This window comes from Coturnix japonica, chromosome Z, assembly GCF_001577835.2.
Source record: "Coturnix japonica isolate 7356 chromosome Z, Coturnix japonica 2.1, whole genome shotgun sequence".
NCBI lineage: Eukaryota > Metazoa > Chordata > Aves > Galliformes > Phasianidae > Coturnix > Coturnix japonica.
Genome location: NC_029547.1, coordinates 14,961,753 through 14,986,395, shown reverse-complemented (window position 1 = coordinate 14,986,395; position 24,643 = coordinate 14,961,753). Strand labels below are relative to the sequence as shown.

Below are 24,643 nucleotides of genomic sequence, written 5' to 3'. Positions count from 1 at the left end.
TAATTTTGCTTGAAAGAGTTGCCCTGAGAAATCTTGTGTCTCTGTGGCTGGAGACCTGACCACAAAAGGTTTGGTTGTTGCTGTGAAAATATTGCTTAATTCTTTTCACTTGGAACTAGTTTTCCATGAATGATCATGGAAGTCTGATCAGCTCCTTAGAGAAGAGTGTGAAGGTCTGTGCTTAGGCATATACTTGTGTTTAGGTGTAGCTGGCATTCAAGCCCATCTCCAGTGCAAGATTCCACACCATTAAATTTAAAAAGTGCTTTGCATCTGCATCCTTCTTCCATTTTCTACAGCTGCTAGAGCCTGTTACCTTCAAGGGGCTGCTGGAGCAGCAGTTATGCTGGACTTTACTTGTAGGAGACAGCATGTATTGTGATTTGAAAATGCTTGAGAACATTTGGGGGTTTTGTGAAGTCTAGTTTTTAATCTGGTATTGAACACTACCACTCTTTTGAATTTAACTTAATAGAACTGCCTGTTCTGTTGTTTTTATTTATTGTCTTACTATTATGTGGAATTCAGTCTGCTATAAATTGGTAGGGTTTGCTGTCCAGATTAAATCACAGACATTGTCATTCATAAAATTGGAGTCTTCACCACAGTTAATATCATTTATGCATCTTAGAATCCTCTTGCAGCGGAGAGGAGGAAGAAGGTTCAGCCAAGTTTAGAAATACTTGGCAGTGTATGGAAACAGCTAAAGAGGGAGTGGTATGTACACAAGATCTTATGTTACTGTGCAACACTGAAGTGAAATAGGGTGAATATGTTGTCTCCAAGACCTAAATTCATCTTTGTTGCTGGCAGGTAAAGTCTTTTTTTTTTTTTTTTCTGATCCGTGAAAGACTTGCCAAGGATGGGATGTATAGTGATCTGTGAAGCACTTTTGTGCACCTTGGTTAGAAACTCCATACTGCTTAACATGCTGCCTGTTGCTGTGCATTGCAGTAGTGCGTAAACTCTGCACTAGCCAGTGAAATGCCACATTTAAGAGTAGTTACTCTTTTGCCAAGCCAAACAAGGCAAAGTGTTTGAAAGGGAAGCAATACAAATATCCAGTATCTCTGCTATTTACACAGCTTGCTGCAAGTGAAGCTGAACTTGTGAACTGGAGAGATAGTGAAAGATATTATGGTGGGTAGGTGTTCTTTTAAAATACAAACTCTCACACCTTTCTTATAACTTGTTTCGACAGTGTTATTCTTATTTTAAGTATTTCCTTTTTGATATTTGATTATGTCCTTTAATTTAGAGGATTTGTCTCAGTAAATTTCTAGAATCCATTTCATATAATCTTTGCTTTGTTGCTATTTAAATTTGTTTAATTACACTCAGCACATCCTTGTTTTAAAACCTGATTCAGTAAATTCCCAGCGCAGTCATGGTTAACACACAATGCCTTCTTGCATGTGTCTGTTTTGTGTCTGCCTTATGGATTCATAGTGTCTCTTCCATACTGACTTCTGTAGGCTTGAACATTTCAGGTCAGTTTTTGCCATGGCTATCACAGTGCAGTCTTTTAGGATCTGCATTACAACCACAACAGATAATATGTTCTTATTGGTAACAGTCAACAGAGCCAAATATTTTAAATGACAGTTTAAGAAATTAGTTTCAAATTATTGTTTGTAATTAATGGTACTTACTGAAACAGTCAACTAATTCTGGGTATGATCTGATTCTGGTATCAGTGCTTTGATTCTTTCTGTCCCATTTCATTGAACTGGGTTTGTGCTATGGAAAAATGAAGTCCATTACTTGTACTAGCTGCACGTGTGGTCTGATGTGCATACTTCCCTCTGGATTTTGTCTGGTTTTTGGACTTATATATACATTATTTTTGAACATTGGGGTTTTAATTACAGTAAAAAGTAGAGAAGTCACAGCTATTGATCTTAGTTTGTAATCATCTGGGTGATCATTTTTAAAGAGGACTGACAGTATGCTGTCAGATTATCACAATTTCAAGCCATCTGCTTTGAAGGCATTTCCAACTTTTTGAGACTTTTGTGTCTTGTGCCCTTTTTGTAAAAGTTCTTTTTTTTAATTATTTTTTTTAATTTTTATTATTATTACCACATTATACCCTAGTAAGGAGAAAATAGCTTTGTGTTAAATGTTTATTCCTGTGCCAAAGTTCACTAAGTCATGCAGATGCATTGCATGTAGGGCCTGATTTTGGTAACAGACAACTGTGGAGTCCCCAGAAAAGGAGCTACTCTGTGTCAGTTTTTTGATGCGTTATTTAGATAGTAAATTTACTGTATCACCTGGTACCACATATTGTAGAGCATGAATGGTATTTTTCTGTTCTTAGCAATGTGTTTTCCCCGTATTTTGCTTTTGCCTGAGTTGGGCCTCGCCCAACTATTTTTATTGTATGCTTTTCTTTCTCAATCCATGGACTCTGGGGTGATGCAATTACCCTCTCGTCCTTCTGATTCCCAGGCTGTTGAAGGAGGAAAGTCAGGTATGTCAACACATTAGCTCTTCTTAGACCAGTGTGTTTTGATACTACAAAACCCAAAAATGTATGTCAATGTTCTGTTGCCAGTGACTTCTAGCCTTGGTGTTATCTCCTGGAAACATCCACCTGGAGAATCCTTGGACAGCAAGTATATAGAAAGACTTGTTTTTAGGAGACATGGAAAAAAGTCAAAGTGCTAATTGATGCTGCTCACTAGTATTTTGGAATGTTCCCAGTAAGGAAACTGACCCTTTATGCATAGTCATCTACTTTTCTTGGGTGCAACAGAGGTATATACAAAAGCAGTGAGGAGAGCACAGTTACCTCCATTTACTCAAAGAGAATTTGCCATTTGCCAAAGTAGTTTGACATCTGAAGTCTCAGTTTTGTTTTATTTTTTTTCATATTCGATTTTCTATTTCTACATCATTAGTCTGTGTGGGGCTTCTTGGTGTGTGAAGCTTGGAAACTTGATGTGATCATCTTCCTTGTCATGCTGTATAATGTATTTTGCTTGAGAGTTCAAAGATGTAAATGTTTGAGAACTGCAGAATACCTGAAAGTTATCTGGAGTGCAGCGCTGGCAGATAGCTTAGACTGCTTCTGTGTATATTTGAAATCTGTGGGCTGGATCCAGCTGGGAGTCTTCTTTGGTTAATTTTTTAACTTAAGTGGCTAACAGTAGTTTTTGACAGGAAGATTTCATTGATCTGAGAGGGATAAAATAGAAAGTAATGAGTTGCTAAATGAGAGGCTCTTGATTGTGATTCCATTTTCTGATCAGTATTGGTAGAATACAGACCATGCACTTGGGTTACTTACATTCTTAATGAGTACCATTTTAGATCTCTTATTCTGGTTTTGTTTCATGTATTCTGTAGATTCAGATTTCATCCTAATGAAGAATAGGAATCTTCTAGAAATCTTGGTGGTTTTGAAGATAGAAGGAACCATTCTGTCTTGCACTAACGTGCACTTTCCTTCTGATGGCATATATAAAAACTTGGTCAACTTCCTTCCTCTTCAGGGCAACACATTTTTATTATGCTCACCTCTGTTTAATTATTTTTTTTTTTAGGGGACTGAAATCCAATTCAAATATACAGGATGTAGTCTTTCCAGTTTCTCAGTGAAGTATATTTTCCTATTATTTGATAAGAAAGTCATTACCTGCAATACACATATTTAGTTGTAACATTTTCAGCACAAAGCTGAAAAGTTCAAAGAAACTTTTGTGCTCCAAACAAAAAGACTAAGAAAGCAACACAATATAGAAAAGGAGACCTAGCAATCACTGTTAAAATAAAAAGGAAAACAGCCTTACATTGAAAGAAACTTCCCAAAATCAATTGTTGCTTTCAAATTTTATTCCAGGATAGAGATGTCTGGTAAAGGGCAAAGTGGGGGGTGAATGGAAATGACAACAGCTTTCTGACAGTTGTGTGAAATGTTATTATATTCAGATATTCAGATTGGAAGGAAAAAACACAGGAAACATTAGAATGAAATGTTCAAAATGAGGTTTTGGAGGGAAATGGAAGAAAAACTGATGTGAATGAAAGATTTAAGAGTTACTTCAGGTGGGCACCTGGATGCAAACTGAGTCCTTAGAAAAGATAGATATCATAATGCTTATTTTCAGAAACTGAGTTCTACAGTGCTGCTTTGAAGATGAAATACCTCTTTGAATTGAATTAATTTTGTGTTGTCAGGCAGGCAGAGACTCTTGGTGTATGACTACCTAAAGTTGAAACTCTTCTCATTGTGCTTGCAAAAGAAGGCTGCCTGGCCTGTATGCTTAGTGTCTGATCCTCAGTGCAATTTTATTTTTGAATAAATGGATCTCCTGTGGTGCATAGAGGAAGATTAACTTAAGAAGTGAGAAACAGCTTCGAATGAGTGTGAGAACTTTTATCCAATTATCTTTAATTTCTTACAAACAACTTTATAACTGCAGAGTTTTCATTGAGGTGATACTTTCCTGCAGCATATGAAGGAATCAAGCGTATCTCCATAGGATCAGGCATGAAGATGTACAAAATTGTGCTAGAGATAATATGCTGAAATTTTTTTTCTGTAGGGAGTTAGAAATATAGGTTGTCTCCAGGCAATATGCATTTCTTAAGGCTTTGGCAGTGGGATGCTTGCCCCTGCATGGTATTGCATCACAGCTAAATTTCTTTTATAGGGCAGAGTTAGGGAGTGGAGAAAGCTTTTAAAATGCTTTTTTCCATTAAGAGTACATAAGATAAATTTAGAAGATTACACCAGAAAATGGTGCTTTACTTCCTCGTGTAGTTTCCAAATTGCTCTAGTGTATATAGAAGGAGGTTGCCAAATCTTAAAACAGTCCTTGTTATTGATGGAGCTGGGAAGTCTAACTTCATATCTCACTCTTTGTAGTGGTTTTGAGCATTGTGATGGGAAAGGTATGGCTGGTGCTGGTACTGTTCTCTCTGCTCAGCCCTTTTCCTTCTCATGCAACACTGGAACCTGTACTGCAGCGCTGGTGAGCAGGAAGATAGTTGTGCTGTTGTATCAGAATGTGTGATGGCTGGGTGCATCCTTGAAAAGGGGGACAGTGTGCTCTTGTTAGTGACTTTGGGTTAATGACTTTCAAAAGCATCCTCCTGGTCACGTTCTCCTTGAATCTTAAGCTGAAAGCTTTTCATGTACCGAAGTGCTGAAAGTCTGTGTGAAGTAATCTTATGCTCTCTGTTGATCCATTTGTGTCTGCAGAGCTTTCTGAAGTGTGAAATTCTGTGTATTATGTACTGCAGTTAATCAACTGGTTTTAAAGCTGCCATAGTACGTAACACTACTGTTAGGGGATATGTGTAACAGTAGTTGGAGCAATGCATGAAGAATAGGAGTCTGATGCATTACTTTCTTCTGTGGCCACTAGTGTTAAGAATTCATTTCTGACAGTCTAGAGTAGAATGATGTCTTGGAGGGTAAGAGTACCAAGGGGACAAAATTAATATTGAGAAGGGATATATGTTATTGTAGCAATTTATATAATTAATTTCTTCAAGATCAGTGTTTTCCATAGGGTGTTAGTAATGCAAATCCTGGATTTGATTTCTTTTAGGACTCTTAATATTTTTCACTACTTCTTATCCCCCAAAAATGAAGCCAGTTGTGAATAACTGTCTTACTGAATTGAGACAATTGATGGCAAATATGCATCTCCAATTGCTGATGTCAGAAATTAGTGAAGACAGCTCTACCCCTTCTGGTTAAGTCATTAAAATTTTTCAGATGCTTGTACAACAATGTATGACAAAACTGTTATAATCACCCAGTGTTGCCTTGTGTTTTTCTACACAGTGTTGATAATTTTGGACTTGGTCTTCTGCTTCAGACTAAGCAGATAAAGCGCATGGTGTCGTCATATGTTGGAGAGAATGCTGAGTTTGAACGCCAGTATTTGTCTGGTGAGCTTGAAGTTGAGCTTACACCTCAGGTAAGGAGTCTGTCTAGATCCATGGTATGTTTTCATCTGAAATACCAATTGGAATGTTCCTTAACTGCTTTTTAAAACTAGTATGCAGATGTAATGTTTTCACTGTAAGAACAGATGGCAGGTGCTGTTTTAGGATCTTGAGCTATAGAGTGCAGCTGTGAGGTTAAAACCTGATTGGTTGAATTCTGTGAATTCTTTTTATGGCACGGTATACCTTACGTTCATCTGAAGTATATATATTTACTTATCTATGTTTTAACACCATGTTTGTTTTTCATAGTCCTTTCTGGATGGTAGATAAACAGGTGATATATGCCTGCTGTTGCCCATGCAGGGGGAATAAAGATAAAAAACCCCTGTAGTACCAAAGTGATGGTAGTTTTATGTGCTTTTGGGGAAGGTGTTTGAGCAGTGTCTGCCATCTAGTGGGTAAGATGTGGAAGAACAGACTTCAGATTCAGCGTACCTTAAGTTTCTTTTTGTGCTTGTTTGTTAAATCTCATACTAAATCTCATTATGATCCAGTATTTACAGTTTCACTCTTTAGCACCATAGATTTAAGTTATAGATGTCCAAGCTTTCCTGGGCCGCACTGCATGATCAGGATTGTTTTGGACCACGTACACAAGGGTTGCTCTAAAAGCTACTGAGCTCTCAATGTATTGTCAGAGATTTCTGATGGAATTTTACTCCTCCTCTGCTTCATTCTTGAAAAAAGTTTTTCTTTAGTAAGATAGGGCTTATAAAAGTAAAGACACAGTCAGGTTTTTGAGTAGAGTGTCTGATTGCAACTCTGTGCGCCCCATTTCAAATTCCTAGGTAATGTGTTTATGTCAACTGAAAAAAGGAGTTGCAAATTAAAAAAAAATAAAAAATCTTTTCAATCTTGAAACCTGTTCTCAAGTTCCTTTATCAAAACGGAAAGTATGGCTGCATATTTTCTGCTATTCACAGGACTGCATTCTGCCAGTGAATCAAAACACACACAGCTCTTTGCTGTGAGTTGAGCTGCATTACCCTGCAGCTCAGGCAGTGCTCACTACGCACTGATGTTTGGCCAGTGCTCTTTAACATCTTTATGACATTGACAGTGGAATTGAGTGCACTCTCAGCAATTTGCTGATGACACCAAGCTGTGCAGTTGACAAAGAGGAAGGAAGGGATGCCATTCAGAGGGACCTTGACAGACTTGAAAGGTGGGCCCGGGTGAACCTAATGAGGTTCAACACAGCAAAGTGCAACGTTTTGCACTAGGGCCAGAAGAACCCCAGGCACCTGTACAGGCTGGGAGGAGTGGTCCTTTAGAGCAGCTCGGCGGAGAAGGACATGGGGGTACTGATAGATGAGAAACTTAACAAGAGCCAGCAGTGCGCTCTGGCAGCCCGGAAAGCAAATGGGATCCTGGGCTCCATCAGGAGAGGGGTAGCCAACATGGATAGGGAGGTGATTGTCCCTCTCTACTCTGCTCTTGTGAGGCCCCATCTGGAATACTGTGTCCAGGTATGGAGCCCTCAGTACAAGAAATGTGACCACCCTCAGCAAGTTTGCTGATGACACGAAGTTGGGAGGATTGGCTGACATTCCTGAAGGCTGTGCTGCCGTTCAGTGAGACCTGGACAGGCTGGAGAGCTGGGCAGTAAGAAACCGGATGAGGTTTAACAAAAGCAAGTGTAGAGTCTTGCACCTGGGTAGAAATAATTGCATGCACCAGTACAGGCTGGGGGAAGACCTGCTGGAGAGGAGCTCTGCTGAGAGGGACCTGGGCGTCCTGGTGGATGACAGGTTGGCCATGAGCCAGCAGTGTGCCCTTGTAGCAAAAAAAGCCAATGGCATACTGGGGTGTATTAAAAAGAGCGTGTTTAGCAGGTCGAAGGAGGTGATCCTTCCCCTCTACTCTGCCCTGGTGAGGCCTCATCTGGAATGTTGTGTCCGGTTCTGGGCTCCCCAGTACAAAAAAGACAGGGATCTCTTGGAAAGAGTCCGGCGGAGGTCCACAAAGATGATGAAGGGCCTGGAGCATCTCCCCTATGAGGAGAGACTTATGGAACTGTATCTGTTTAGCCCTGAGAAAAGAAGGCTGAGAGGGGACTTGATCCAGGTTTATAAATACCTGAGGTATGGGAGCCATAGTGGTGAGGCTGGTCTCTTTTCAGTAGTGTGTGGGGATAGGACTAGGGGTAATGGGATGAAAATACAGCATAGGAGGTTCTGCACAAATGTGCGGAAGAACTTCTTTACAGTGAGGGTGACGGAGCACTGGAACAGGCTGCCCAGGGAGGTGGTGGAGTCTCCTCCTCTGGAGATATTCAAGACCTGCCTGGACACCTACCTGTGTGACATGGTGTAAGGAGCCTGCTTTGGCAGGGGGGTTGGACTAGATGATCTCTAGAGGTCCCTTCCAACCCCTACAATTCTGTGATTCTGTGAAATACATAGAGCTGTTGGAAATGGCCCAGAGGAGGGCCATGAAGATGGTCAGGGGGCTGGAGCACCTCCCCTAAGAGGACAGGTGAGGGAGCTGGGCTTGTTCAGTGTGGAGAAGAGAAGGTTGTGGGGTGACCTCATTGCAGCCTTTCAGTACCTGAAGGAAACCTGTAATCAGCAGGGGAGTAAACTCTTTGAAAGGGCCGATAATAGGACAGGGGGAAATGTTTTTAAGTTGAAAGAGGGAAGATTTAGGTTGGATGTTTGGGGGAAGTTCTTTACTAGGAGAGTAGTGAGGTCCTGGAACAGGCTGCCCAGGGAGGTTGTGGATACCCCATCCCTGGAGGTGTTCAAGGGCAGGTTGGATGGAGCCCTGGGCAAACTGATCTAGTAAACATGGAAGTTTAGTGGCCCTGCCAGGCAGGGGGGTTGGAACTACATGATCCTTGAGGTCCCTTCCAACCTGGGTCATTCTGTGATTCTGTGATCAGTCCACAATGAATGCCAACAAAGAATTTGAATTGTTAATGTCTGTGTTGTGGCTGAACATAGAACACAGTCCAGATGGGACATTCAAATGAAATAGTTCAGTCAAGTTTGGGGCATGCTTTGCAGAGGAAACCCAGACCTCTCTTTCTTTTTTAGTCTGCTGAGTGTGACTCTCTGCTTGGAAAAAGGAATTTAATTATCCATCATCTTAAAAAAAGCGTAACATATAGAATTGATGATAAGTTAAATATTCTTATCATACGTAACCATGTAGGAAAAAGAGCTCTACACTCTTCTAAAGAAGAGTAATGGAGTGGGAAACAAGTTGAAGGAGAGGAGTTGCAAAAAGCACAGCATAAGCCTGGGGGTTGACACAGTTACTGTGCACTCTTAAATGACTGGTGGTCAGAACTGAAGCATCTCTTGCCATATGCGGTACCAGTTCCAAAAAGGAGATCTGAAGTGGGAAGACATCGTATGTGTGATGGTCTGCTGAGTTCGAAGGTCAAAGTTACAGATAACATAATATAAAAGTAAGTCTGATCAAGTCATTCATCTGAGTTTGATCTGTTATTTCTAAATAGTAGGTCTTGAATGTGTTCTTCCCACAGGGTACACTTGCTGAACGTATTAGAGCAGGAGGAGCAGGAATCCCAGCATTTTACACCAGTACTGGTTATGGGACGCTGGTTCAGGAAGGGGGGGCACCTATCAAGTACAATTCAGATGGCACCATTGCTATTGCTAGCCAACCAAGAGAGGTAAGATGTCAGTTTGTTTCTAGGAAGTCTGCTTTTGAAAATGAATTTCTTACAGATTTCTATGATAAATGGCTGTTTAAGATTTTTGTGGCCAAGTTTACCTTTAGTATGTTGATGTGGCTCGGTACTAGTTTCATTAATTGTTTACAACCTTACAACCTTTTTGTGCTTTTCTGTGGCTATACACTTAATCTAGAACTAGAACTTAATCTACATTTATTCAGATAGAATTACACTTAATGCAAAAAGTCTAAATAAAATAGTTTATAAAATTAACCCCGCAAAATAAATACTGCATGAGAGGTCTGTTTGAGGAGACCTACATCTCAGTACTGCACTTCTTTTCTCTGTAGGTGCGAGAGTTTGATGGTCGTCACTTTATTCTAGAAAAGTCCATTACAGGAGATTTTGCTCTTGTGAAGGCGTGGAAGGCTGATCGTGCAGGAAACATCATTTTCAGGTATGACTTGTTTATCAGTTGGAATACTTTCTTTAATTGCTTAGGTAATGGAAGGAGAAACCTGTCCCCTGTGTGATGGCAAAATAATGTCTTACTGATCTCAATTTCATTCGTGTTGCCTTTCCTTGCTGTCAAATTATACTGACAGCATATATACAAATTATAATTTTTCTACAGATGTTTGGCAATTCAACTGCAGCCATTAAATAAAACATTAGCAGTTATGACTTTGGTCTGCTATACCGTGTTCATAACGTTGGTTGTGGAGCAAAGTACCGATGTTGTCTTTCCATTTTTGTGCTAATTTGGGTCCTTTTTATTGTGCAGCTGAAGGCTGATACAAGAGGTGTAGGGTCATGCATGCCAGAACAGATAGAAGTTGAGTCAGTCTTCTGACCAGGCGGTGTTGTAAATACTCGATTCTGTCCCCAGGGAAGTGCATTTAAAGTTTGTTTGTTCTCAGTGGTACAGGGAGAGTCATCTTGTGAATTTTAACATATTTTTAGTGAAGAGCAAAAACACTGTACTAGAGATAACAACCCAAATAAATTATGGTATGTTTGTCCTCTGTTTTTTCCTGAACTGTAGCAGGAGAGATTTGCATATGTTTAATGCCTGGTTTTATTCATTTGTTTTATGGCTCTCAGATGTTTAGGTAAGTGTTACAGCAATCAGTTGCAGTTTACTACATGAAGATGCTGAATAACGCAGTCTGTCATTGTATATATTGAGAGAAACAAGGAGTAAGTGGAAAAAAAGTCTGTATAAAAGATGAGGTTAAGGTACTGTTTCACAGATGTATTCAAGTGTATTCATATGCATTTGTTTACATAACTGCATTTTATCTATACATTATGTAGTTACATTATATAGTTAATATAATATTAAAATACTTGGAAAATGAAGAGAGAGCTTAATTGACCTAACTCTTAACACACGATCGTAGGATGGCTTTGGTTGGAGAGGACCACAAAGATTATCTAGTTTAGCCCCACTGCTGTGGACACGTTTGCTGACCACTAGATCAAGAACTAGATCAGGTTGCTCAGGGCTCCATCCAGCCTGGCATTGAACAGCTCCAGGGGTGGGGCATCTGCAGCCTCTCCAGGCAGCCTATTCCAGCATCTCACCATTCTCTCTGTGAAAAATTTCACCTTGACATCTAATTTCAAACCATTCCCCCTTGCCCTATCACCCTCTTCCCATGTAAAAAGTTAGTTTTCCTCCTGTTTAAATATTGGAAGGCTGCAATAGGGTCTCCCTGGAACTTTCTCCTCTCCAGGCCAAACAAGCCCAGCTCCCTCATTCATTCCTCACAGGGGAGGTGCTCCAGCTCTCTGGTAATCACTATGGCCCTCTGCTGGACCTTCTGCAAAAGCTCTCCATCTTTCTTAAGTTGTGGGCCCCAGACCTGGGCACTGTACTGCAGATGGTACCTCATGAAGGCAGAGTAGAGGTGGACAATCACTTCCCTCTCTCTGCTGGCTGTCCCTCTTTTGATCCAGCCCACGAATACAGTTCAGGCTACAAGTGCACATTGCTGGCTCGTGACCACTTTTTTGTCCATTGAGATCTTCTATTTCTTCTTTATAGAATTGATCTCAAGTTCTGTGATCCATTGCCCTCACTGTGAAGCAATTCTTACGTACATCTGTGTGGATCTTCTGATGCTTCAGTTTGTGGCCATTTCTTGTCATATTGCCACACACCTCTGAAAAGAATCTGGCCTTGTCCTTTTGCCTGTCACACCTTAGATACTTATAGGCATTGGTCAGATCCCCTCTCAGTATTCTTCTGAAGGGTTGTATTTAGTGGTTCTGTGTCAGGGTAGAGGCTGGTCACAAGTGGTGTCCCCCAAGTGTTTGTCTTAGGACTAGTGCACTTCAACATCTTTATGACTGGCATAGATGATGCCATCGAGTGCACCCTTGGCAAATTTTCAGTTGACACTAAGCTGAGAGGTGCAGGCCACACACTGGAGGGAAGCCATCTAGCAGTATCTGGACAAGCTGGAGAAGTGGGCCCATGAAAACCTAACGAGGTTTAATAAGGCCAAAATCTGCATTTGGGCTGGGGCAGTCCCAGGTATTTATACAAACTGGAGGAAGATCTTGAGAACAGGCCTGTGGAGAAGGACATGGAAGTTCTGATGGATGAGAAGCTGGATGAACCAGCAATGTGCACTTGCAGCCTGGAAGGCCAACTGTGTTCTGGGCTGCATTAACAGAGGGGTGGCCAGCAGGGAGAGGGAGGTGATTGTCCCCCTCTACTCAGCTCTTGTGAGTGGTCTACAGTACTGCATCCAGGTCTGGGGCCCCCAGTACAGTAAGGACACAGAGCTCTTGGAGCAGGTCCAGAAGCAGAGGAGGGCCACTAAGATGATCAGAGGGCTGGAGCACCTCTCCTGTTAGGAAAGGTCGAGGGAACTGGGCTTGTTTAGCTTGGAGAAGAGAATGCTGTGGGGAGACCTCATTGTGGCCTTCCAATACTTGAAGCAAGTGTATAATCAGGAGGGGTAACAACTGTTTATGAGGTTTGATGGTGATAGGACTAGGGAGAATGGTTTTAAACTGAGACAGGGGAGGTTTAGGTTAGATATTAGGAGAAGCTTTTTACTCAGAGGGTGGTAAAGCACTGGAACAGGTTGCCCAAGGAGGTTGTGGATGCTCCATCCTTGAAGGCACTCTGGGCAGCCTGGTCTGGTGGTTGATGACCCTGTACATAGCAGGGGGATTGAAACTAAGTGATCTTTGTGGCCCATTTCAACACAGGCCATTCTGTGATTTTCTCAAGGCTGAACAGACCCACGTCACTCAGCCTTTCCTCACAGGGAGATGCTCCAGGCCCTTTATCATCTTTGAGGGCCTCTGCTGGACTCCTTCCAGGGGTTCTCTGTCTTTTTTCCATACTTGGGAGCTCAGAACTGGTCACAGTACTCCAGATGAGGCCTGACCAGGGCAGAGTAGAGGGGAGAATCACCTGCTGGCCACCCTCTTTTTTAATGCACCCCAGGATCCCATTGGCCTTCTTGGACACCAGGGCACACTGCTGGGTTATTGCCAGCCTGTCGTCCACCAGGACACCCAGGTCCTTCTCTTCAGTGCTGCTCTCCAGCAGGTCATGTCCCAGCCTGTACTGGTGCTTGCAGTTATTCCTCATCAGGTGAAGGCCTCTACACTTGCGACTCTACATTCTACACATTCCTTATTCAATTAATAGTCCTGCTTTCAAATCCATATTTCTCCAGCTTAGATATAGAGATTTTCCTTTCTGCTGTCCTTAAAAATGGAAATGATGTTTCCCTTTTTCCAGCCATAGCCATGACTTTTCAAATATGATGGAGAGGGGTCTTTAGTAGTAAAACCTTTCCTTTCTCAGAAGTCAACTACTTCTGAAACAATTTTTGTGAGTCCAAAACAAGTTCTCATTTGGATTGTGTAAAAAGTCAGTCTTCCTCCTTGGCATAAGCTCCTTTTAAGTATTCAAGGCTGCGTTGAATTTTTCTCTGTCTGCTCTTATGCGGCCTGAACCAGCCTAGGCTCCCTCAGCCTTTCCTGTGGGGATTGGTGGCCATAAAAAAACATTTTGAACAAAGTTGCAATCTACCTCTTGGCAATGCCATGCTGAAATGTTTCTTTTAGTAACTTTTTGCCTCTATTTAGCAATAATTTCTTGTTAGTTTATTTTACTGGCAGATTGTCCAGTACAATCTTGACAGCATCTTTTGCTTGGAGAAGTAGTCACTTGGAATGACGCACAGAATTCTTTATTTCTATATACCTTCTCCCATCTAAATTAATTCCCTTGCTATTTTAATTCAGTTTTGAAACTTTATTTCCTCTTCATTTTCTGTTGGGTTTCGTTGAAGGTTTTATTTCCCTTTATCACAACTGCTAAGTCTGTATTCAAGAACTAAGTAAAGGATAAAAAAATCAGTCTTTTCTTTCATACTTTTGTATACTTAGATTCATTTGTATTTATACAGCCACAGGCTATCCTTTCTGAAGCGTCTGTTAAAGACTTCACCAGATTACATGTATTGCCAATAAAAGAGAATTTCTCCAGATATGTATTTTGGGGCATAGCTTCTGTTTTGTGGGTGTCTGCATTAGGAATTAGTGAAAAAATACATGGCACATTATGATTTGGTCGTTTCTGTTCCCTGACTTTCCTGAAGCCACGAGGTGGCAGCAGCATCTCAAAGTTCAGCATGGATGTTCTACTAGGCATGGTCATCAGACTAAGGGTGCAAAAATGAGGAAAAGGGATTGGGAAATAAGATTGGTCTGGAAAAAAAGACTGTCCCTGTGGAAAGGGGGAGAAAAAGGAGATACTGACTTATTGGAGCCCCGTTTTTGTGCATTTTGAAGAAAAAAACAAAAAAAACAAAAACAGAATTCCACCTTTTAAAAGAGTAAAACCCCATCAAAATACATAAATTTTTTTCTTAAATGTTTTGCCCCAGAATTTTATTTACTTTCTGGAAGGTACAGAAGGGCCGAAATGGGTCACTTCTTTATTCCTCTGTCCAGTAAGATGTTAGTGGCATATTGTGTCTTACTTTTATTCCCTACAGGTTCTTTTTCCTTGTCACTGAAGTCCTAAGTGGGAATACTTAGGATGAATGCCAGAGTCTTGCACTGGGTGCCAAAACTAGAACAGCTGTTTCAATCAAGAGAATTTAATTAAGTTTTCTACTGTCCAAAATGCTAGTTTAAGCCCATGTAGCTTCTTAGTCTAAATTATGAAGTCATATGTAGGATTTGGGATGGTGTTAGACCCTGTGCTTGCTTCCCAAGGAGATGAATTTTATTCTTTGTGCTGAAAAGTAGTGAGACAATATTGTACACAGCACAGCTTGCTGCTGCTCTTGAATCTGATAAATGATATCAGTGGCATTCCCAATTTCAATTAGACAATGTGTTGATTAAATGTCAGAAGAGCTGTAAATATTCTCTAATGTAGAAAACTATGATTTTATTTCTTACGTATCTTAGACAATTCGACAACATTTTTTTCTCCTCCTTATTTTTATTAGTCTTCTAGATATACAGCAGTAACATTTGTAATGTTCATATTACAGAGATTCTTGTATCAACTTGGCTCTTAATTGTATTTTATTTTTTTTTTACTTTTATAGCTTTACAAATCGTAATTTCTATTTTTATTTTTATTCTTTATTTTTTTCAGGAAAACTGCTAGAAACTTCAATCAACCAATGTGCAAAGCTGCCAAGACAACTGTGGTGGAGGTAAGGAGATAAAACACAGTAAACTCTACATCCCTGTAGTCAACAAACTCCTCTGGCCTACATGCTGTTCTGGGGACAGGTGTTTTTTTTGTTGTTGTTTTGTGGTTTTTTTGTGTTGTTTTTTTTTTTTTTTTTAAAGTCAATTGCTGTATTTTGTTTATGGAACAGTGGTCTAATCTGTCTTGTTTGACTACATCCTGCTGACTTTGTGTGCAGTTTTAGTGATCAGTCTATCACTTTTCATCTGATTAGGGCTTGGACTTTGTTTGCTGTTTTGAGCCCTTGAAAAATTTTATATTTGTTAAATAAAAGAATATGTGCATCAAAGAAAAAAACAATAGACTTAGGCTGTGTTTGAGAGAATTCACAAAAAGTCTTGAGGAAATAAATAATGAAGATTATTTATATAAGACCTGATAATAAACACATAACAACATAGATTGAGCATATTATGGCTTTATCATAAACAAGGTCTCTAAAAATAAGTTATATTGATGTCAGTCAAGTAGATGCAGGCATTTGGTTATACCGTAGGAAAGAAGTTGGGCTAGGTTACCTTTAATTTTCTGCCGGTCTTTTTCTCTTTTTTCCTTGTTGTCTAAAATTATATGGAACATCCTACACTGGAGGTAACAGGAGAGTTGCTGGAACTTAGTTATATTGGTAGACTGCTTTGTTAGCTTTTTCTCATCTCACTGGGAAGGGGGAGGGTGAGCAAACAACTGCATGGTGCTTTGCCTCCTCCTGGGTATACCACTGGTATTACTCCCTGGAAATGTTTTTATATATTTAATAAAAGCCAAATATGATTGACAGTAAATGTATAGAAACACCTCTAGTGCACTTTCAGTAAATTCTAAGTTAGAGGAGTCTTAAATTGGAAGTGTCCCTTCTTAGTTCGTGTGCTTGTTTGTTTGTTATTGTAAACTTCTGGAAAAAGATATTTGGTACATAAACATTTCTGGATTTACACATTTAGGGAGTTATTTCTTTGTGTTGTTTAGAGATATAGCAGAATATACCATAGAATCTGCTAAATGACTTCTACTGAAAAGCAAAAACTTCATGAATTCTCACAGTTGGTTTTTCAGAAAGGCTTATTTTTCCTTCTGGAAGTGAAATACAAAATACAAAATTTCATTCCCTTACTTTTCATACTTAATTCACAGTCTGGTGCTTAGAGAATCTAAGTAGATCAAAACCTTCCACTTGCATGCCATTTCATTCTCCCTCTCTATTCTTCTATCCACATGTAATGGGGTAGAATTTTTTTACAGGAAGCAACAATTATATGACATTTTTTCTTGATGTAGTTCTATGTAATCTTTGGAAGATCTGCTTTCAAGTTAATATTACTTTACAATGCTGTTGTTCTAATTGCATTAACTATTGGGCAAAGAGGCATAAGCAGAGATTTAAGAGAAACTGCTGGCCAAATACAATACCTTGAGTTGACTTTGAAGTATCTTTCTTCTAAGGTAGAATTTAGAATGCTGTGTATTGGATTTAAGAGTTCAAATTTAGGGTGTTGAATAGAGATGTCTCAGAATTGCATGTAGGTTATTTTAAGTACTGAGGGTTGTCAGTCTGTGGCTGACTAGGGCTGATCTCAGCTGAGGTGACTACATAGAAGTTCACTGGGCTTTTTAGTTGCATTCTTTGAGACTTGGAGGGTGAAATTCTCAATCCCACAGAGAGATAGGAAAAAAAGAAAGTTTTGATAGGCTAGAGGTTCAGATTCTTCCTTTATAGCAGGGATTTCTGATATCTGTTCCCAGCTTTGTTGTTTGTGTGTGTTTATTGTTGTTTTTCACCCACAGACCATTTAACTTGATGCAAACAGGCAGGAGTGGAGATTTGAAGCCATTCCTGCTCCTTCCCGGCACTGTTAGTTACAGGTCAGACCTGTCTTCAGAGAGTGCAGTAATTATGTGGGATTTGCAGGACTGTGGTTTCTCAATCTGACTTTCCCTTTCTGAGTTTGAACTTGGAGCTTTGTACTTGTGCAACCAGACTCATGATGGCAACATCTGATTGTCTAACACAAAGTACCAAGCTGAAGCAAGTAACTAGCTAGCGGAAATAAAAAGCACATCCTTCTGTGTTTCTAGTTTTGAGCTAAAGTTTTCCCTTTAAAGTGAATGCTATGAATACACTAAAACAGGACTTGTTAGTTCTGGTAGCTACTTTGCTGGGTTACTTGTTTCCGTTCTCTGATTATTTGTATATTTCCTGTTTTACTCAGTCTTTTGGAAGCTGTCTCTTTTTTTCAGAAGGAGAGCTTTGTTGAACATTAAGTTGGAAGAATGGATACTAGGCTATTCACCATCCCTGGTTGAGTTAAAAACCTCTTGGATGTGGAGCTCAGGGACATGATTTAGTGGAGGGTTGTTAGAGTTAGAGCAGTATGGTTTAGCTGCAGTTGGACTTGATGATCTTTAAGGTCCTTTCTAACTTGAGCAATTCAGTGAGTCTGTGCCACTGTTCTGTTCTCTTAAGTACAGTGAAACAGTATAGCTTGAATTTTGAAAGGTAATTTTCATCAAAAAATGTATCCTGCCTTGATACGAACAAAGCAAAAGATGGAAAACCTGTCATTCTATTTGGGATTGTTCCAGTGGTTAATCACCCTGACTGGTATAAATGTCTTTTTACTGTAATTAGTTTAGATTCCATCCAGTGCTTTTGCTGTCTTCTGCTAGATTTCTGAAGCTGACATTTCCTTGCCACAGGATGACTTTTCAGTTCTGCTGATATATTAAGCAGATTGAGGTCTTAATGATTCTAACTAAAATATTTTCAGCCCTATCCCTTTGATATCATTCTCTCTCGGTTGTTTTCTGAAACTTCGAGTGTGACCAACAGGATTGTCCTCAGTGTTGTAATACTGATAATAGTACTGTCAGCTACAGTACAGGTAGAGTTATTTTTCTGCCAACTTCTGCTGCATTCCTGCTCATGCACCCCAGACTCTTTGCTGATCATTTCATGTGGGTTGCCTAGACAGTTAGCTGCTTGTACCTTGTTAATCATTTTCTGACATATTTCAAGAAAGGTATAACTAATTATTTCCAGCATGGATTCTTTAAGTACGACAGGTATTTCTTGTTAACAGATGTTGTACTTTGCTTTAGAATTACGATATGTTCTGTGGTGCTGCGGTTTCTGTCATAGAATTTATTATTCCACCAGTCTTTCCCCAGAGTTGTTTCAGTGGTACAACACTAGGCCTAGTGAGATCTGTATTTCCAAGGGGATGCAAGTACTGGAAATCCATTCTCAAAGTGCAGGAGGAATCAATTGCATTGGTTAACCTGTTGTAAGATATCTTGTGAAGCTCTGAAATCCTTTGACATGCATGCACAGCAGAAAATATGTTTTTCTTTAATGTGTTAAATATGCTTGAGTTCTGGTCAATATGGCATTTTACTCTGATCAAGAATGGGTAACATGAATTTTTGTGAGAATTTGGGAGATAACTTGGCAGCGCTTCCTGATGTGGAGGATAAGAGCAGAGCTGCATGTTTGTGGCTTACAGACTAGTAGCTGTTTGCCTTAAATGAAGCTGTCTCTGTTTAGAGAGGGCAGTGAAAGAGGAAGAAGTAGTAAGGCCATGCTCTTACTGGTTAATGTCTGTTGCTCACAGATGAGGGTTATGGATTTTAAAATTTGCCTTGAACAAATTTCTGGTTGAGATATCTGAGCTTCAGCTTCATTTATTCTGACCAGTCAAATACTCAGATGTAGCTGTTCTGAACCAAACGTAGTAGCCTTCCTAGAGTCATGAATATATTGATCATAAACGTCTAATGAAAAGCAGAATGTGTTTACTTAGCTAAGTATTTTGGACTGTTATGTTCATTTCTTTTGTTTTTCAAGGTAAGAGGAAGTAGAACCTGATCAGATGCCTGATAGCAAGGATGATTACTGCATCTGGGAGCCATCTGTAACAGATCCGAATGTAATTGCTCTGGTGAAATTTCTATTTTAAAAATGACCAGTATTAAGGTTTAAAAAGGAGTTCAAGTAGAATTGGATGATTCCTGTTATTTGACAGGCTTTATCTGTAACTGGAAGCAGAACAATACAGGAGTTCTTGGGTTTTTTTTAGTTATTCTACACTGTTGAATTACAAAATGGTTCTCTGTTTATTACATCTCCTTTTCACTATATCTTGCATGACTCATAGAAATTGAGCATGCAGTTATAGCTGTAGCTTTGTTGGGACTTGAAGCCTGCACGCACTCAGCCTGAGCCTTTCACTTGATTTTCAGATCTATGAGCAGTTTCCTGCACCCAGGGACTAGATGCTTCTGCAGGAATGGGAGAACTGGGAAATCAGCCAATCTAAAATCAACTTAGTGATTCAGGGACAGGTCACAAAGTCTTGTAAGGTGCAGAAGAAGGACTTGTCACAAGAAGAAATGTGAGGGCTTCTGTGGTCTTAACTCTTCTGCTGCATGAAGAACTGTCAAGCTAATTCACCAGCTGAAAGTGCTGTTGGGCTTATCAACAGTCCACTGAATTGTATAATGGAAGTTGAAATTTTTAGCATCTTGGCATTATAGCATGGCCTCCTAGATATGTGACCTAAACTGGTATAGCGAGGGTTGTGGTATTATGAGTGTCTTCCTGCAGAAGCTTCCATAAGCACAGCCTCAAATTTGGTGGTTATGCTTTTATTTTTTCTGCCGTTGTTGTTGTGTATGTGTGTTTGAACAAAAGCAACCCAAAGCCACAAGAAGAAATGGTTTGAATTTGCCAGGAGTGGATAAAAACGGAGTGGCAACAAGCAAAGCAGAGTCAGGACCCTAAATGTCAGGAGAGCAAACTTCTGTCTGCTCAAGGAACTGCTGGGTGGGATCCCTTGGAAAGTGCCGTTTGAGAGCACAGAAACAGAGAACAGAGCTGGTAGCTCTTTTGGGACACCCTTCTGAGAACACAAGAGCTCTCCATCCCCCAGCAGAAGAAAATGAGCAGAGGAGGTGGGTGACTGGCATGGCTGAGCAAGGACCTGCAGCTTAAACTGAGGGAAAAGAGGGAAATGTACAGGAAGTGGAAGCAGGGTTGTGTAGCCTGGGAAGAATATAGGGATGTTGTCCACATGTGTAGAAATAAGATCAGGAAAGCCAAGGCACAGATAGAGCTGAACTTGGCAAGGGATGTGAAAAATAACAAGAAGGGTTTCTACAGGCACATAGGCAGGAGAAGAGTGTTTCCCCTGATGGGAATGAGGATGAAGAGCTGGCTTCTTTAGGTGTGGAAAAAGCTGAGGTGCTCAATAAGTGCTTTGCCTCAGTCTTCACTGGTGGTCAGGCACCTTTCCATGTCTGCCAGGACCCTGAAGCTCTAGGTGAGGGTGTGGGGAGTGGATTCCATCCCACTGTAACAGTGGAACAAGTTCAAGATCTCTTCATGGAACTGAATCTGTTTAAGTCCATGGGGCCAGATGATATCCTAGGGTTCTGAGAGAGATGGCTGATGTGGTTGCTGAGCCACTCTCCATCATATTTGAAAAATCCTGGCTGTCTGATGAAGTCCTAGTGACTGGAAAAAGGGAAATGTTTTTACTCTGTGTACTGGACAAGTGTACAGACAACTGTAACAGCCCCAGACATCCTTAAGCTACGTCTGTTCCCTGCCATTGTACTCAGTTGTGAGACCTAAGTGCTTGAGTCTGGCATAGCAGTTTGAGGTCTCAGCCATGGCCATGATGTGTCTGAGTGGCAATATTCAATGTATTTAGAAATACTTATTGACTGTTCGTATATCCAGTTTGAATTATTTTCTTGATCAAATTGCAAGAGGATGGCTAAATATATCTGCCTGTGTAAACAGCATTTCCACCTCAAATAACATCACAAGAGGAAAAAAGGGAATGTACTTTCTCATAAAAATACATTAAATAAAAATCATTAAACCCTGTATTTTATCTCTGGTTGCCTGGTAACAACACTGCCACGTCAGTGAGCATCATTATCTCAGGTACAATGGACTGTGCTGCACTGAGGGACAGAAGCAGGCTGAAATAAGCCATTTGTATCCTGTTATCTGTACTAAATAACAGCTTTGCATTTTATTGAGAAAACTGAAAAATGAACTTTTTTTGTTGTCTGCTCCTCCAAATGTTTTAACACCAGCAAAACTTTCCTTGTTCTGTATAGCCTTGTTCTGAATTCTGCAAGGCTTTTACACAGTGATAATTTATAGAAAAGTGCCTTTATGTACTGTTGCAAGGTAGAATAGTAATCTCTTTCCTTGCCTGGGCACTCCAGCTGTGGCACTCAAACTAAACCCTATAGCAGGAAGCAACTCTCAGTTTGGGATAGGCACTGGCTTTGCATTAGATTTTATGGGAGACCTTAGATTGGGATTTGAGATCCAGAAGGATGTGGAACCAAGGTATACACCGTCCTCTTGGGCACTTACTGATCTTTGTTGACGTAGCCTTTTTTTGATAGTTGTCTAAGGACTCAGGAATGACTGATGGTGCTTCGGGGTTGGTTGTTGAAAGCATGCCCAGGGGACTACAGAGGATGAATGTTTTATTTGGCACAGTATGGACACTTGACCTGCTTATTCCCTACAACAATCAAATAAACTCTTAGTACAAATGGCAATGGAGAATCGTAGTTTCCATGATAATAATTTAAAAAAAAAAAAAAAAAAAGTATGTGTGTGTATACACACATATACATATATACTTGGACAGCAAGAGTGGATTTATATAACTAGGTTTTGGCTAATTTCCAAATCAGAGATTCTTATGGGTCCAGATTTAAGTACACATGAACACGGTTTCTCCACGATGGAGGAGGATTTGGGAGAGTAGTAGGGTTTCCCTTTGATTACAATCATCTCTATCTCAAATACGGGGGGGGAAATAAAAGACAGGAAGTAAGAACAAGGTCATATATCTGAGGCAAAATGTTATGAGGAAAAAAATGATGCAACCAAACAAAAAAGCATACATGCATTGAAGCAAACTAAAAAGAAATCCAACCCAGTGCAAACTAAAGGAAATGTGAAGCAAGAAATCATTAGGAATATATACATAGTGGGCTCACCAGAGACACTGTTATCTGAACTGTTCAATCAAGAAAGTAAAATTAACATACAGCATAACAGGAAGGCAGATAAGTTTAAAGCTGTTTCTATCTCAGTTTTTGCTAATATTAAAAAGCAGTTTGGCTGTTGTGATGCCGGGTATAAAGGGCTAAAGAACAAGTCTGAGTAGGATTGGAATTGAATTGCAGGGATTGTGTTTTGGAGAAGCAACTCATGGGAATATTTGCGTACCATTGCTAAAGCAATTTTAGTTTTCTAAGATGATGCCCATACTCTTTTGTTGCTTTTATTGACTTTCATGGTATTTCATTCCTTCTTTTTATCTGTGTATATACTAATCATAGAATCATAGAACAGCTATAGTTGGAATGGACCTCAAAGATCATCTAGGTCCAACCCCAGCCATGGGAAGGGTTTCCAACCACTACATTAGGCATTAGATTCAGTTGCCCAGGTTCCTGTCCATCCAACCTGCCCTTGAACACCTCAAAGAACGGAGCAGCCTCTCTAGGCAGCCTGTGCCAGTGCCTCACCACCTTCCCAGCAAAAAAAAATTCCACAGAATCTACTCTAAATCTCCCCTCTTTTAGTTTAAAACCTTTCCCCCTTGCCCTATCACTGTCTTCCCTCCTGCTTATAAACTTGCTTTAAGTACTGGAAGACTACAATGAGGTCTTCCCAGAGCCTTCTCTTCTCCAGGCTGAACATGCCCAGGTCCCTCAGCTCGTCTTTGTAGGAGCAGTGCATCCTTGTGGTCCTCTTCTGGACCCACTCCAACAGCTCTGCATCATTGCTGGGTTGGGAGCCACAGGTTTGCACACAGTACTCCAGATGAGCCTCATGAGGGCAGAGAGCAGAGGGAGGCAACCCCCTCCCTCACCCAGCTGCCACCTGTCTGTTGGTGCAGCCCAGTATACTGCTGGCCTTCTGGGTTGCATGCACATACTGACGGCTTGTGTTCAGTTTTTCATCTACCAAAATTCACAAGTCCTTCTCTTACCGCTGCTCTCAATGAGTTCTTCTCTCACTCTGTACATGCGATTGTTATTGCCCTGATCCAGGTGCAATACCCTGCACTTGGCCCTGTTAAACCTCATTAGATTCACATAGGAAGTAGTAGCCTGTGCAAGGGAGAACAAGACAGCAAAACATTTTTACAGCTATTGTGCGGATCATCTTGAGAAGTTTTGAGAAGCACTGGAATAAACTGGACAAGTTAAGATGTACTTCAGATGTGTAGTTATAATGCATAGCATATTTGGTTATCTACAAATTGTTATGGGAAAAGAAAACAGAAACCAACCAACAAAGCGACCCCTCGTGTAGCTTAAGGATGTGGCATAGACTTTCTGTCAGTTTCATCAGCACAGTGACTTCTGGGCAAATGTCATCATCTGGTGATCAACTACAGACTTACTTTAGCATGTTCTTTTTGAATGTTGCATTTGTTCTTAACGTAAGTGACAAGTATAAAAGGATGTTTTTCATTGAATATTATATTCATCACATCAGCAATGATTTTCTGAAGCTGACTGCTAAGTAAGATCATGATATTAATTCAAGAAGGTATCAATTTAAAAAGGAAAAAAAAAAAAAGGAAAGAAGTAGATAAAGAAAAATGAATGCAAAGCTTTCAGCACAGTGTTATAAAGGTAGGTAAAATTATTTGAGTAGCAGTCAGTAATGGCCTGATCTGCAGTGAATTTTAACCACTTAGCATTCAGTACTCCAGCAGTGAAGTGCCAGATCTGAAATCTGAATCCACATAATTAGAAGTTTATTCTCTTAAAATTGGGAGCATGTAAGAAGAGTGGCTTCGTGGGTTGGTTTCTTTTTCTTTTTTTCCCATAATAATCTGTGGAAAACCAAGTATGCTGTGATTACAATTACACATTTGAAGTACATTTCATTAACAGTGCTCACATTCTGTGTTATAAGGGTTTGAAAATGAAAAGGTTTAAAATATACTGTAGATTGAACTTCTCATTGTAATATGTACAGTGAATTCATAGTAATTCTTATGTCTGATCATGTTTAGAATGTGTTAATCAGTCAACAATGTCTGTCTTTCTTTGGAATCACATTTCACATGATTATTTTGCTAAAAAAATACTGCAGTGAGGGTTTCATGCATGATTCAAGGAATTTATTTGCATGTATGTTTCTATTTATATCTTAAAGCTTGAATTTTTAATTTTTTTTTTTACTGTGCTTTTAATAACTTTTTGTCATTTTTGTCATAACTTTTTGT

At 40.0% G+C, this 24,643-nt stretch overlaps 1 protein-coding gene across 1 annotated transcript in view; it reads left to right on the top strand.

The window, feature by feature from the left end:
• OXCT1 (3-oxoacid CoA-transferase 1) overlaps positions 1 to 24,643 on the top strand; it is a 74,021-nt gene that overhangs the window by 7,596 nt on the left and 41,782 nt on the right. The window contains exons 4-7 of the mRNA XM_015848678.2: positions 5,804 to 5,939; positions 9,464 to 9,613; positions 9,967 to 10,073; positions 15,264 to 15,324. Coding sequence (XP_015704164.1) covers positions 5,804 to 5,939; positions 9,464 to 9,613; positions 9,967 to 10,073; positions 15,264 to 15,324 — 454 coding nt within the window. The remainder of the gene's footprint in view (positions 1 to 5,803; positions 5,940 to 9,463; positions 9,614 to 9,966; positions 10,074 to 15,263; positions 15,325 to 24,643) is intronic.